Raw genomic sequence first — 16300 nt, 5'->3', positions numbered from 1 at the left:
TGTGAAATTCCCAATAAGTTTGATGTGTCACATGACCCTCTTCCCATTGAAAAAACAAAAGTTGGATCCAAAATGACCGACTTCAAAATGTCCGCCATGGTCACTACCCATCTAGTTTCCCCCCTCCCATATACTAATGTGCCACAAACAGGAAGTTAATATCACCAACCATTCCCATTTTATTAAGGTGTATTGACATAAATGGCCCACCCTGTATAATGTTCTGAAAACTCAACTTGAATTAAACAGGTTTAAAATGTTCAACAAACAGATTATTATAGATTAAATATGAATATAATACACAGTATTTATAGAATAATACTGCTATACTCTCATTACCTTAATCCTGACCAAACTTTACTTCCTGTCAATGTAAAAAAAAAGTGTATGCAAAACAGCATTTATATAAAAACTGCTTTAAACCATTAAAAGTGAGCTGTAAACAATGCAAAATAAGAGGTAGCAACTGAGATGCAAAAGACAATCCACCAGAAAAGACACAGGGTTTCTGTATTTAAAATGTTCATTTCAGAAAATAATAATAGTAGTAATAATAATAATAATAATAATAATAATAATAATAATAATGAACATAAATAACCTTTACATTTTAACTGTTAAACTGTTCAGTTGTTAAAAAAATAATGTTATGCTTATATTCTCCCCAATCATTAGTTATTAATGATTCCACCCTAAACGCTTGTACTAGCTCCAGTCAAACACAAAGCCAGCGATCAGGGACGGTGAAGGTAATCACATTCTTATTCAGAGACATGTGAAACCAGCCACTGCATCTTTTCAAACTGCTACTGTTTCTACACCACTGGACAGCTCTACACACTGCAGAAGGGTGGCAGCTGCCCAGATCTATGATGTCAGCACTGGTTTACATGGTGCTTATGTGATGGGGAATACAGGGTGCCCCCTTCACAAGCCCCCTTAATATTTAACTATCAATAGCATAAACCACACTACATATCCAAACAGAGTTCAACAAGGCTGCATTCATTAAATAAAACAAAACATAGAAAGATTTTACTTTGGTAATATACAATTCTGGCAGAGCATTTTTTTATAATATTTAAAAAAGCGAAGAAATCTGAATATTCGGATATCTTGACCTCCTCTGTCAGCGCTCCTAAAGACCTGGATCACACATTCTGCAAATGGTTGTCTGGAGTACTGCAACAGCACAGGATCCTTCAGAAACCTAAAAAGAGAAAAGCACTTTAAGAACTGAATAGGTTTGTGTCTTTGAACTCTATAAAACCTGGGTTTAGATCAAAGCAAATGTAAACCGTTTTTGGCACATTTTTTATGAACTTATCACTATGTTTATTTTATGTATAATTTCCATTCTCCGCCTTTAATTCCACACACCATTCCTGGGTTTCACTGTGTGGGATCAGTATATTCAGACTTTATCACACTGGGATGGATGATGGATGATCATAACTAAAGGAATACAGCAGGTAAAACTCACCTCATCACAATTCAAAAATTAATTTACTAAAATAAAAACACATTTAGTTTCTGTATATGAATCACAGTTATATCACTTATTGTAGCTTCTCAAACTTCAGTCCTGGATAATATATAATAATAGATAATAATGTGAGGCTGTAGTGTGTACAGACTAACCCTGGGTCTTGATGACACAACCTCCACTTCCTGAGAGTGTCATTTAAACACGGTGTCCTTGTGTAATTAACGCCATTATTTTCAACTAGTGAAGCCAAGCTGATAAACTTTATGATTTCATCTTACCTCAGTCTGTGGTGTGCTTCACGTCTGAGTAAATGGTGTCATCTGCAGTGGTTTTCCCTGCAGCACACAGTCACTGAATTAATGTCACCCAAGTAAGTATTCTTGATATGGCTTTGGTTTTTCGAAGAAATGTAAAGACATTAGTTCAATTCAGACAAATGTCCCGTCATACAGCACACTTCTGCTCTTAACATATGTGGATACTTTCTTTCAAACTCACCCTTTAACTCCTTCTTTGGCTTCAGTTCAATATCAGCGTAAGTCACATCACTGGGTTCAGCTCTGGTTTCTGAAAGAGAGCAGAAGCTTTGTGTCCCCACTGTCTTTCTTCTGTGAACATCCATCAGCACATCTCAAAATGTCGTCCTCAACCAGTTATTGATAATTATTTTCAATTCACTTGAATATTTCCCAAAAACTTACACCCACTCTGAACTAAACTCTCCTTGAAGTTTTGGAAAAATATTACTATTTGAGTGAATGTTGTACAGTAGAGTAGCCAGTGTTTCATGTTACAGTTCTCTGTGCTTTTTTGAAAATAATATGCAGTGTGTAATTCATACCTTTACCATGGGGTTTTGGTGATTCCTCCTTAATTTCAGAATATGTGACATCACTTGTTATCAGTGCATCTTCTGATATAGAAAATTTTTTTAAAGAGAAAATGTAAAATACACAGAATTGCACAGAATAACATAAGAATTTAACTTAAATCTTACCATTTTGTTTGGGTTTTTTCTTTTTACTTGTCACAATATTGGCATACACAATTTCACTGGACAAATCTGCAGAATCATCTAGAACAGAAGTTTATTAATGACTCTGTATGTGTCTTATTAATGACACTGTATTATCACATCATAAACACACTCCTTTATAAAGTACAGCTAAAGAAGAAAATAACTGTTAAAAACAAGTTATGAAATAAGTTTGGGGAAGGAACTTGTCATAAACTCCTCCTCCTACACATGCTACACCCTACAAATCCTTCCTTCTCCCTTCAGTTTCTGGTGACGAAAAGGTTCAAATCCCACCCATTCCTTCATCTTTTGCTTGATTGCAGAGTGACAGGGGCCCAGATTCCCAGCTCACAGCAAACCTCCCAGAACACTTCCCCAACTTTCTCAGTGTTCACCTCCCCTTTCAGACCGGCTCATATCATTCATCAAATATATTAACTACATATTACTGGGATCATTTCTTATTAAAAGAAATAAGATCTTCTAGAGTGACATAGTCAATAGTGTAAAATGTATATGTTAATGAGTATGTTGACAGTGAAAACTGACCAGTCTGCAGTGGTGAGGATCCCGAGAGATAGTGTGCAGCTCCCCACAGATTCAGACTTTGATTGGTGTTCCACTGATTTCCAAAAAAGGTAAAAAGAGACCCTGTCCCACAATAAAAGCAAAATAATCTTTTTCACTTGTGTGTATTTGTTAAAACAAGAATATGTGTTTGACAAAGAAAACACACACCATAGCGTGAAGAAATCATCTGCGTTTGAGCAGCCTGCACATTGTCTCTGTCAGAACTAAACCTGGTTTTCCTATTTTTACATAATTTCTTCATGGTTAAAATCAGTTTTCAAACCTTTGTTTTTCTTGTAATAGCAGAACAGGCCCAGTATGATAATAAGGAGCAGGGAAACACTCAGCCCCACAGCCACTCCTGTTATTACACCATCAAGTCCAGACCCTGAGAGTGAACAAATAAGAGACTTTCATTTATTCATTTATATTGTGGTGACGCCAAGTTTCTCAGAACATTTACTGTTGGTTAGTTCAGGGTTGTTTTGGAGGCGGAGGTTATTTAAGGGGGTTTTGTGCTGTGTTTGTGATTTCAGGGGGGGATTTTGTATTTGTGTTGGGCTTCATGTGTATTTGTGCTGCATGTGTGCTTGGGCTTTGTGTGTTGTGAGATGTGGTCTTTGGGCGTGTGGTGCCTCTGAATCTCGCTACACATGAAGCCCAAATTGCTGCTAATTCCCTTATTTCCTTTCTTACTACCCTTTAAAGAGTTCAATAAAAGTTACCTAAAAAAGCAGTCATGACTTGGTCTCATCACCCGCCTCCATGACGTCACAATATTTAAGGGTTTTACTGTAGAGTTAGAGTTAAATTACATGTAGCTGCTTCTTACTTCTGACTGAGATCCAACTCCGTGGAGACTCTCCTTTCTCTGGGTGTTTACAGTGGTAGAGACCTTCATGAGACTTTGAGACTTTATGGATGGTCATCTCTCCTGTCGTCTCCTTCTGGAGAAGTACTCCATCTTTATAGAAATCAGCTGGGAGGAGTGAGGACTGTGTGGAGCGATATAAACAGCGGAGAGTCAGAGAATCTCCCTCAGACACAGAGTGGACAGGACTCTCCAGAATCACAGCACCATCTGCAGGATAGAAACAGGAGTAAATAAAGTGTTACTGTGGTAAAGAGCTTAACTGCATTTGAAATGTTATTAAATAATGAATATCTTTCATATTTCTCATCACTCCTCTGTATTGAGCCCCTATTATTAAATAGTGGAGACTCACTGTGCACTGTGATGTTGACAGGATCACTGCTCTCTCCAGATTCAGACTGACACCAGTAAACTCCAGTGTCTGATGTGGAGAGGGAGCTGATGTTGCAGGTAAACCCTGGAACTGAGGAACAATTGGACACCTTCTCACTGTGTGTGTATCGTCTCACTCTCCATCCAGCAGAGTCTCTGTGTCCCTCACAGCTCAGTGAGAGAGAGTCAGTGCTGAAGTGTTGAGTTCTGCTGGGACTGATGATCAGAGATACTGGAGGAGAGTTACCTGAAAATACACAGAAGTATTAAAGTCTGTTTCCTGTAGAGGACATTAACTCATTTTCACTGTAAATATCAACAGAAGTGTAGTGAGACTGTTCTGACTGTATATTCTTCACTGGCTCTAGTTCCTCACCAGTGATCCATAGCGGCTGTGGACTGCTGTACTGTGTGTGAAAGGCTGGTTCTCCTCTCTCTGCTCCACACACATAAACTCCTGTGTGATACAGAGCAGCAGGACTGAGAGTGTAGGAGCCTCCAGCTCCTCTTCTGCTGTCTGACAGGAGCTCTACAGAATACATCACTTTACCATAAACATCTGTAATCTGGGTTAAACCTTGTCTGTAGGGAACAGCTCTGTACCAGCTGAACGTCCAGCCTTTAGAGGAGATATCAACCTCACAGCTTAGAGTCACTGAGTCTCCTTCAGTCAGCCAGCTCTGTGGAGACACACTCAAAACTGCCTGGGCTTCACCTGACACAGACGACATGGAGAATAGAACAGACACAAACACATTTATACAGAGGGAGAAGATTATTACATACAGTATAATTAACAAGAAAATACACCTCAAACCCACAGACTCACCAGACACAGTCAGTGTAACAGCAGCACTGATCTCTGACTTCTGAGAGTCACTTTTCCTCTCCCCTCTGCAGGTGTATTTACCGCAGTTAGACTCTGTAACAGAGCGGACTGTAATCTCCTGTGATCTACTGAACTGCTTTAGTTCATTATTATCTTTAAACCAGATGTAATTCCACTCAGTGTCTCCTCCTGCCTCTATGTCACATCTCAGAGTGACATTCTCTCCTTTAAACACATGTACATCAGGCTTTACACTGGACACCACAGCTGTAGGACTTGCTGAAAGAAAAGTATGAACATTAAGGGCTTCATAACATCAGTGTAAGATTTTCCTGAATTAATTCACCGCAAATGGTTTTAGTTAAATGATCAAATCTAGAAAATAACCTTAAATTGGCACATTACCTTTAATTTAAATGTTGTTTAAACAACCAGTGAGTGGTTTGTAGTGAATCAAAACTGGCTTCATACAAAGAACCCTATTTTCCACCTTTATATTGAACACTGAAACTGTCGGGTTATCTATTTAATTATTATTGTTAATCTTTCTTTTCAGTTTGTAAGAAAAACAAATGTTTTCTTTATGATGGGAAGCAGAGCTGTTTGGGTTTATGTTATTTATAAAACTGGACCCTTGAGCTGATTAATGTTTAAGAAAACACAACTAAATTCATTGAAAATCTGACAGAAAAACCACTGAGAATTATTTACACATTACAGTTAAATGAATAAAATTAGAGCTGGTTCATTCATTTTTAAAGTCAGTATGAAGCTATATTTATTCTCTCATGTGCAAAATCTCTACTCAAAATTGTTCTGGGGGCAGTGCTGCCTTTGAGGCCAAAGTGTTACCAGCCAAAAGGAGGGGGATGAACCTGATTTGATGGCACACACTGGGTGGAGATTTCCAAACACATGCAGTAAACCAGTAAAGCTCTGCCTAGACCCAGTGTGTGCTCTGTCAGAAATGACATTAGAAGAAAGCAATGTGCAATATACTTTACATTTCTGTTACTTTACATAGTTCTGTTTTGTAATTAGTTGGAACCACTGCAGAAATCTCTATTATGTTTTGCTTGAATGGAGGATAATGTAACTGCCTCTGAGGAAGCTGAGGAATGTTATAATGCTCTGCTGCCTCTAAGGCAGATTCTGTAGAAGTAGTTTCCTGCACATTGGAGTTATGACTCTGCTGTCTGTGAAGGAGCTACAGAATGTTATACAATAATGCTCTGCTTCCTCTGAGGTACCAGAGCATTATAACATTCTGCAACAAATCTACAGGGGGGGGGGGGGGGATTATTTTGCACCTTTTTTTCCAAAGTAATTTGCCTCAAAGTCAGTGCTGCCTCCAGAACCATTCTGAGTAGTGATTATGCACACGACACTTTTAATCTTACTTCCTTGTTAGCTCACATCCCTAGTTTTATTAAAAGCAAAAGTCATCAAATGATATCAATTAGAAGATGATTTTATTTCCTGTAAAATGTTGTCTCTGTCCATTTCTAAAATCTTTTCTAATATTGTATTTCACAAACACACACCACCCCACCCCCTGATACAACTCACAGATAAATATGTGACGCTGTGGAAGGAAGATGTGTTATGAATTCTGAATAATGTTGACTATTTGTGTGTGTAGTGATGTAAATATAAATCATTACATGTTCAGTTCTAATAGCAATAAATATCATCACTTAGTGAAAGTCTCTTACTCACCAGTGACATTTACCCAGAGTGCATCACTGTAGTGTGTGTAGTAGACTGGGTTTCCTCTGCCAGCTCTGCACCTGTACTGACCTCCATTAGAGTCACTAACTGAGCTGATGGTGTAGATGGAGGAGCTGGTTCTGATCTCAGGACTCTGTGTGTCTCTGGACCAGTAGGAGGTCCATCCAGCAGACTGACCCAGTGTACAGTACAGAGTCACTGGGTTTCCTCTCAGTACAGATCCATTACGGTTTGATGTCAGCGTAGGTTGAGGTTTTACTGTCATAAAATAAATTTATTGGAAATTTCTCTTTTTTACACACTGCTCTCTGAGTCACAGAAACACACTTTTCTGCCTTTAGTATTTTGAACATTCTGTTTATTACAGTCATTTACTAAGAGTGTAGACAGATAAGCAATGAGTAGCAATGACAGAGGCTCTAATCTCAGTCAAGTGAAGCATTAAAAGGTTTTTCAGGCATTTAATGTAAACAGAAATTACTACATAGTGTTGCTTAAATTCCCCGAAACCTGTCACCAACATACCCTCAGATACCCCCCTTAAACCAATTTGTGGATTGCGGCTTGTACTTGTTTACCTCGTGTTTTTGTCTTTTTTGGACTCTGTGCTCTGCCCCTGACACTGGTTTTTGATCTGTCTCTCGAAACTGTCCTCCTTGTGATTTCTCTAACATTGATCTGGACTTTGATTCTAAGGTTGTTTCTCTCTGTTGTATTTGTTAATAAAACCTGCAAATGGATCCAGTTCACTCTGTAGACCCTTCATTACAGGGTTATTTACCTAATAAACACACACCCATCACTGGTACAGTGGCAAGAAAACGTGTGCAAACCATTTGGAATTTCATGGTTTTCTGAATAAATATGCTATATATATATATATATATATATATATATATATATATATATATATATATATATATATATATATATATATATATATATAAACAAATACATGCTTATATAAAAACTTATATAAACTCCTGTTCTGTTTATCAGAACAGAACAAAACATTTCATCTCCATTTCTTTTTTTTATTACTATCTTAAATGAATCTGGAAAAATCAACTGCCTATTTTTCTGTGAAAGAACTCCTTCACAAACAAACCAAACAACTGTCAAACACTTCAAAATGTGAAAATAATTTTTTTCATTCTCCTGTAAAGATAACATTTTGAAAATACAATCTTTATTTCTGACAGCAATGATATGTATATAATGATAATAATTTCATAAAAAAAACCTGCATTTTGTGTTTACACCGCGACTCTGAAATGGAAAAGCGGAAAAGAAGATGATGATGATTTTGTGTTTACTTGTGTTGTCTCTGACTAATATTTAAATTTGTTTGATGATCTGAAACATTTAAGAGTGACAAACATGCAAAAAAATAAGAAATCATGAAGGGGGCAAACACATTTTCACACCACTGTATATAAACTCCTGGACATGAGAAAACATCAAAACTGTCTCCATCAGACAAACAACACTTAAAGCTTTCATCTACACTCCTGAAAACATCCATTCTCCTGCTGTGAGCTCTGGGTCTGAAATGATGTGTAAATGTCAGTAATAAATCCACCCCAGAGTCCAGACCTCAACATCACTGAATGTGTTTGGATTTATTTGGATCTTTGAGAAGCAGAGAATGGAAACAACATGTAAAACTGAACTTTGGAGGAGTGCAAAAATCAAAAATAATCTCCTGAGCTATAACAGAAGAAAGTAATGGATTTAAATATTTATAATGTATTCATAAACTAATATCCCTTAGAACAGAAATAATGTAACAATGGAGTCACACTCACCTGATACAGTCAGTGTAAAAGGGGCGCTGGTGTGTGTGTATATTTGGTCTGAAGATCCTTTTCCTTTACAGGTATAATCACCTTTATGAGTCTGAGCAACAGAACTGATGACATATTCCTTCCTTTGAGAACTGGGGTGAGGACCGTTACTCTGATACCACTCATAATTCTGGTAAACTCCACTTTGTGTGTGACATGTCAGAGTGACTCTCTCTCCGATGAACACACTCTGAGCTGGTTGGACTTTCACTGTAGGCGTTGGTCTCTCTGTTCAAAGATCAAATAATTCTGAAATGTTTATCAGAACAGAACAAAACATTTCATCTCCATTTATTTTTTTTTAATTATTATTTTTAAACAAATCTGGAAAAATCAACTGCCCTGATTTTTTGTGAAAGAAATTCTTCTCAAACGAACCAAACCATAGTCAAACATTAGAAAGCAGTAGAAAGAAAAAGTGTTGTGTGAATTCTCTGCACATTTCTGAGCGGGTTTCTCCTGCAGTTTTTAAATCTCTTTTTCTGTTTCTGATCGTGGCTCCTTTATTCTCGCTGGGATTTTTGGATCACGGCTTGTACTTCTTTACCTTGAGTTTTTGTCTTTTTGGACTTTTTTTAGAGTTTAGTAGTGTAAGAAATTTCAGCATGGACCCAAATGTGACTGGCTTACCTTGCTGCAACCAACAATATTAATATCGTAATAAATGTTCCAAACCAGTGTGTCTTCTTAGAGATAGGGTGACCATTTGACTTATTTAGCATATATCAATATCAAAGTAATTTTATTACTGAGTAATCAACAACCATCACAGACAAAGGGAACTAGTCTAAACATAAAGGTGGCACAACTCAATTTAGAGTAGAGTTAGAACTTGAGTGGTATTTGCACATAGACTTTATTCAGACACAACTGACATCACATCCTTCAGGAGGAGCTTAGGGGAAGGCGTTATTGTGCTGTTTTTCTACTACTCAATGTTCAGTCCAGCTCCGCTGAATCCACTGTACATCATTGTATCTTGCAACTGTTTGCTGTAATAAAGGTTTTCCATTTTTCATCAATTTTGAGAGACGTCCCATTTCCCTACAGTAGACTTCAGGTAAACCTCTAAAATGATCAGTTTAAAGAGCTGAATCACTACTAATAGAAGAAGATTAAAAGATTTCCTTCACCCTCACTTCTAGTTCTAGTTTATTTACATGTTTCTAATGCTCATCTAGTCTGATTATTCTTTTCCTCCATTTCTCCATCAGCTGCAGAGATTTAACTGAATACTGGGAATAATGGGTGATTCGTCTTTTAAAATGTGTCTCACAGCATTTATAAACTGTAAAATGATTGAGAAATAAAGAAAATAACGAAGACTATCAGAAGACTAAATTTGAGAACTTCCTTTTTATTATTGCATTTAACTACTAACTACTTAGTGTTTATCTTAAGATCCTTTGTACTTTGTTCTTAGAAACTTTTGTGAATCCGGCCCCTGATCTCACTGAATGTGTTGGGAATGTGTTTGGGATCTTTGAGAAGCAGAGAATGTAAACAACATGTAACTGAACTGCAGAGATGGCTCCATAATCTTCTGAATAAAACTAATCTCCTGTAGCTACAATAGAGGTAAAGGACAGATGTATGTATTTATAAAGCAGTTCTATATCACTGACTCTAAAAATAACTCTGACTCCAGCTGCTCCTGTCCTCGTGAAAGCGGCGCCTTCAGCCGCTTCTGTTCCCGTAAAAGCGGCGCCTCCGGCCGCTTCTGAATCCGTGACTTCCAAATTCCATAAAATGGTTAAATCAAACTGTTACCAGACCATTCCATGGCATTCTTGAAGAGCATGTTCTCAGGTACTCAGGGTATAATTTTATACATTTTTACTGTAGGAATTTGAAGTAATATTATTTGATGATATTTAATTTACATATATGGACAATTTTGAGTCCTATTAAAGGGTTAAATCAAACTGTTACCAAACCACTCCACAGCAGTCTTGAAGAACATGTTCTAGAGTACCCAGAGAATAATTGTCGTACATTTTACTGTAGGAATTTGGAGTAATATCATTTCAAACTCATAAATATGCTGTTTAATTTACAAATATTGCAAAATTGTTACCAAACCATTCCACTGCAGCCTTGAAGGACATGTTCTCAGGTACCCAGAGAATAATTTTCATACATTTTTACTGTAGGAATTTGGAGTAAGAGCATTTCAAATCTCATAGAAATTATGTTGAATTTGCATATATGGCAATTTTTGAGTGCTATTAAAGGGTTAAATCATACTGTTACTAGACCATTCCAATGCAGCCTTGAAGAACATGTTCTCAGGTACCCAGATTATACTTTTCATACATTTATACTTTAAGAATTTGGAGTAATAGCATTGCAAACTTCATAAGATTAACAACACAATTCCAGAAATTGCAGAATGCTGAAGGCCATAAAATGGTTAAATCTAACTGTTACCAGACCACTCCACTTCAGCCTTAAAGAATATGTTCTCAGGTACCCAGAGAATAATTTTTATACATTTTTACTGTAGGAATTTGGAGTAAGAGCACTTCAGATCTCATACAAATTATGTTTAATTTACATATGCGGCCAATTTTGAGTGCTATTAAAGGGTTAAATCAAACTGTTACCAGACCATTCCACTGCAGCCTTGAAGAACACGTTCTAGAGTACCCAGATTATAATGTTCATACATTTTTACTGTAAGAATCTGGAGTAATAGCATTACAAACTTCATAAGAATAACAACACAATTCCATAAATTGCAGAATTCTGAAGGCCATAAAATGGTTAAATCAAACTGTTACCAGACCACTCCACTGCAGCCTTGAAGAACATGTTCTAGAGTACCCAGGGTACAAATGTCATACATTTTTACTGTAGGAATTTGGAGTAATATTATTTCAAATCTCATAAAAAATGATGTTGAATTTACATATATGGCAAATGTTGAGTGCTATTAAAGGGTTAAATCAAACTGTTACCAGACCACTCCACTGCAGTCTTGAGGAGCATGTTCTCAGGTACTCAGGGTATAATTGTCATACATTTTTACTATAGGAATTTGGAGTAAGAGCATTTCAAAATTCAGTAAACATTGTTTAATTTGCCAATATTGCAAAATTCTGAGAGCTATTAAAGGGTTAAATCAAACTGTTACCAGACCATTCCAATGCAGTCTTGAAGAGCATGTTCTCAGGTACCCAGAGAATAATTTTTATACATTTTTTCTGTAGGAATTTGGAGTAGTGGCATTACAAACTTCTTAAGAATAACAACACAATTCCAGAAATTGCAGAATGCTGAAGGCCATAAAATGGTTAAATCAAACTGTTACCAGACCACTCAACCACTGCAACCTTAAAGAATATGTTCTCAGGTAACCAGAGAAATTTTTTTTATATATTTTTACTGTAGGAATTTGGAGAAATATCATTTCAAACTTATAAATATGCTGTTTAATTTACAAATATTGCAAAATTGTGAGAGCTATTAAAGGGTTAAATCAAATTGTTACCAAATCACTTCACTGAAGCCTTGAAGAACATGTTCCAAGGTACCCATAGAATAATTGTCGTACATTTTTACTGTAGGAATTTGGAGTAATATTATTTCAAAATTCAGTAAACATTGTCTAATTTGCCAATATTGCAAAATTCTGGGAGCAATTAAAGGGTTAAATCAAATTGTTACCAAACCATTCCACTGCTGCCTTGAAGAACATGTTTCAAGGTATCTGGAGAATAATTGTCGTACATTTTTACTGTAGGAATTTGGAGTAATATTATTTTAAATCTCATAAAAATTTTGTTTAATTTGCATCTATTGCAAAATTGTGAGTCCTATTAAAGGGTTAAATCAAACTGTTACCAGATCACTTCACTGCAGCCTTAAAGAATATGTTCTCAGGTACTCAGAGAATAATATTTATACATTTTTACTGTAGGAATTTGGAGTAAGAGCATTTCAAAATTCAGTAAACATTGTTTAATTTGCCAATATTGCAAAATTCTGAGAGCTATTAAAGGGTTAAATCAAATTGTTACCAGACCACTCCACTGCAGCCTTAAAGAATATGTTCTCAGGTACTCAGAGAATAATTTTTATACATTTTTACTGTAGGAATTTGGAGTAAAAGCATTTCAAAATTCAGTAAACATTGTTACATTTGCAAATATTGCAAAATACTGAGAGCTAACAGTTTGATTAAACCCTTTAATAGCACTCAATATTTGCATAACATGTAAATTAAACATCATATTTATGAGATTTGAAATAATATTACTCCAAATTCCTACATTAAAAATGTACCACAATTATTCTCTGGGTATCTTGGAACATGTTCTTCAAGGCTTCAGTGAAGTGATTTGGTAACAATTTGATGTAACCCTTTAATAGCTCTCACAATTTTGCAATATTTGTAAAATAAACAGCATATTTATAAGTTTGAAATGCTTGAAAAAGCTCAAAATTCCTAAAGTAAAAATATATAAAAAATTATTCTCTGGGTACCTGAGAACATATTATTTAAGGCTGAAGTGGAGTGGTCTGGTAACAGTTTGATTTAACCATTTTATGGCCTTCAGCATTCTGCAATTTCTGGAATTGTGTTGTTAATCTTATGAAGTTTGCAATGCTATTACTCCAAATTCTTAAAGTATAAATGTATGAAAAGTATAATCTGGGTACTCTAGAACATGTTCTTCAAGGCTGCATTGGAATGGTCTAGTAACAGTATGATTTAACCCTTTAATAGCACTCAAAAATTGCCATATATGTAAATTCAACATAATTTTTATGAAATTTGAAATGCTCTTACTCCAAATTCCTACATTAAAAATGTACGACAATTATTCTCTGGGTACCCTAGAACATGTTCTTCAAGGCTGCTGTGGAATGGTTTGGTAACAGTTTGATTTAACCCTTTAATAGGACTCAAAATTGTCCATATATGTAAATTAAATATCATCAAATAATATTACTTCAAATTCCTACAGTAAAAATGTATAAAATTATACCCTGAGTACCCGAGAACATGCTCTTCAAGAATGCCATGGAATGGTCTGGTAACAGTTTGATTTAAACATTTTATGGAATTTAATATCTGAGTTTTTTTCAAGCCTATTACTTCTTCTTACAGTAAATACACATAAATATTATACCCTGTGTGCCTGAGGACATGTTTTTCAATACAACAGTGAGATTATCTGGTAACAATTTGATTTTTATTTTTTTTTATTTCAGTGAAACTGTATTCCTCCATTTTATGGATCTTTATGGACTTTTTAAGGGTTGCAAACCGTTCTTTAGCCAATCAGGCCTGTTTTTAATATTAACTGTATTGGATTATGTTTTAAATTCCATTTCTTATGAATTTTCAATATCTGCGCTTTTCTGCGAGTCCCCCCTCTCGCTCACACACCTTCTACCGTAAACCGTGATGTAGAAGCGCACAAGAAATCCTAGTGTAGATGGCGTGACTGCGTTTTCGCGAAGTGCAGATGGCGTGACCGCGGTACGTTTAAACCCTCTGTCCGGTCTCATGTTCAGTCACCATTTAAACCCTCTGTCCAGTCTCCTGTTCACTCTCAGTATCCATCCTCAGTCTCAGCACCTGTCCAGTCTATGTTTCAGTCCCCTGTCTCTGCTCCCGTCTTGTCCCAAGTCCGGTCTCATGTCTCTGCTCCTGTTCTGTCTCAGTCCCCGTTCAGTGTCCAGTCTAAGTTCCAGCACCCTGTCTTGTCGCGAGTCCCGTCTCCTGTTTCTAATTTTGTCCAGTGTCCATTTAAATCAAGTCCCTTATTCCCAGCTCCATTTCCTGTCTTGTCCTGAGTATTGTGGTTTCATTTTTGTTTTGTTCTCCTGACCCCTCCTGCGCCAGCTCCTGGGGAGTCTAGTTTTTCGCGCTCCAGGAGTTGCGCGTCTTGGAGGGGGCGTCTGTCACATCCTGGCCTTTTCTTGTTTGTTTTCCCCCGCCATGTGGCTCTGTCTGTCTGTTATTGTCCATGTCTCCGCCTTTGTTCCGCCTCCTTGTCATTTACCCTTGTTATCTGTGTCAGGTGTGTCTTGTTTGTTCGTATATTTAAGTCCTCTTCCCTCACTTCCTGTTGGCGTTCATTTGTTCTTTGTTTTGTTTCGTGCATCTCTTTCCCGTACTCGTTCTCCTACTTGTTGGATTCCCTTAGTCTAGTAGTGTTGTTGTGTGTGTTAACTAGTCCTAGTCTGTTTCGTTGTTCCTTTTTGTAAAATAAAGTCTGTGTTATTAGCGTGTGTCCCCGCCTCAGTCAGTCCGTCCCTCGTGCCTGACACTGTCTCTGCTCATTTAGTTGAGGCCCCTGTGAGTGAGGAAGGGTACCCAACAAAATAATTGTGTACAGGTAGGGGGGTGGTTTGTCTGTATCACTTAGTGTTTGGGGTAATAGTTTCCGGGCAAATTGACTTACTCTTACCTGTTACATATATTTAATGGTTTATAATTTCCTTACAAACTCAGAATACAATCATTTAAAATTTGGGAAAACTGATCCCCACTTGACCCTCAGCAGCCCCCTTCAAACCCCCCTCTCTCTCCCACAGAGCTCTGTGTCCAGCGTTGTGTAAATTCTCTGCACATTTCTGAGTGGGTTTCTCCTGCAGTTTTTAAATCTCTTTTTCTGTTTCTGATCGTGGCTCCTTTATTCTCGCTGGGATTTTTGGATCGCATCTTGTACTTGTTTATCTCGTATTTTTGTCTTTTTTTACTCTGTGCTCTGCCCCTGACACTGGTTTTAGAGTTGAGTAGAGTTCAGTTAAATGTCTAAAATGATCAGTTTAAAGAGCTGAATCACTACTAATAGAAGAAGATTAAAAGATTTCATTCACCCTCACTTCTAGTTCTAGTTTATTTACATGTTTCTAATGCTCATCTAGTCTGATTATTCTTTTCCTCCATTTCTCCATCAGCTGCAGAGATTTAACTGAATACTGGGAATAATGGGAGATTCATGTTTAAATATGTGTCTCACAGCATTTATAAACTGTAAAATGCAGCATGAAACGCTTCATTACACTCTGTCTACAGAAGAAAAAACAATGAAGAATGTGTTGAGAAAAATCTTAAGGAAATAATGAAGACTATATTTGAAAACTTTTTTTTTATTGCATTTAACTACTAACTACTTTTATCCAAAGATCATTTGTTAGTTTTTTCTTAGGAAAGAGTTTGTGAATCTGGCAACTGATCTCAGAGATGGCTCCATAAAATCCTGAATAAAACTAATCTCCTGTAGCTACAATAGTGGTAATGCTTATTTGGCCTGAAAGTCCTTCTTCACAGGAATATGCACCTCCATGATTCCTGTCAACTGTAGAGATTTGGTAAACCTTTGAGTGTTTAGACTGCAGTGTGTCACCCTTAAACCAATAATGTATCCAGGAATATCCAGTTTGTATTTCACACGTCAGAGTGATGCTGTCTCTGATGAAAACACTCTGATCTGGCTGGATCTTCACTGTAGGCGTTGGTTTCTCTGGTCAAAGACCACAAATGCTTTTATATGTTTATCATAACAGAACAAAACCATGTATCTCCATTTCTGATGTTTCTCTAGTTCTC

General features: G+C 36.7%; 1 protein-coding gene across 1 annotated transcript in view; it reads right to left on the bottom strand.

The window, feature by feature from the left end:
* The window catches only part of LOC136666288 (Fc receptor-like protein 5), a 43455-nt gene that overhangs the window by 12123 nt on the left and 15032 nt on the right, over positions 1-16300 (bottom strand). Inside the window, exons 4-9 of the mRNA XM_066644386.1 lie at positions 6872-7141; positions 5153-5431; positions 4700-5038; positions 4304-4570; positions 3910-4158; positions 3361-3465 (exon numbers count right to left, since the gene is read on the bottom strand). Of these exons, the coding sequence (XP_066500483.1) occupies positions 3361-3465; positions 3910-4158; positions 4304-4570; positions 4700-5038; positions 5153-5431; positions 6872-7141 (1509 nt within the window). The remainder of the gene's footprint in view (positions 1-3360; positions 3466-3909; positions 4159-4303; positions 4571-4699; positions 5039-5152; positions 5432-6871; positions 7142-16300) is intronic.

This window comes from Hoplias malabaricus, chromosome 14 (genome assembly GCF_029633855.1).
Source record: "Hoplias malabaricus isolate fHopMal1 chromosome 14, fHopMal1.hap1, whole genome shotgun sequence".
NCBI lineage: Eukaryota > Metazoa > Chordata > Actinopteri > Characiformes > Erythrinidae > Hoplias > Hoplias malabaricus.
The sequence above is the reverse complement of the archived record's forward strand: the minus strand, read 5'-3'. Positions and strand labels throughout refer to the sequence as shown.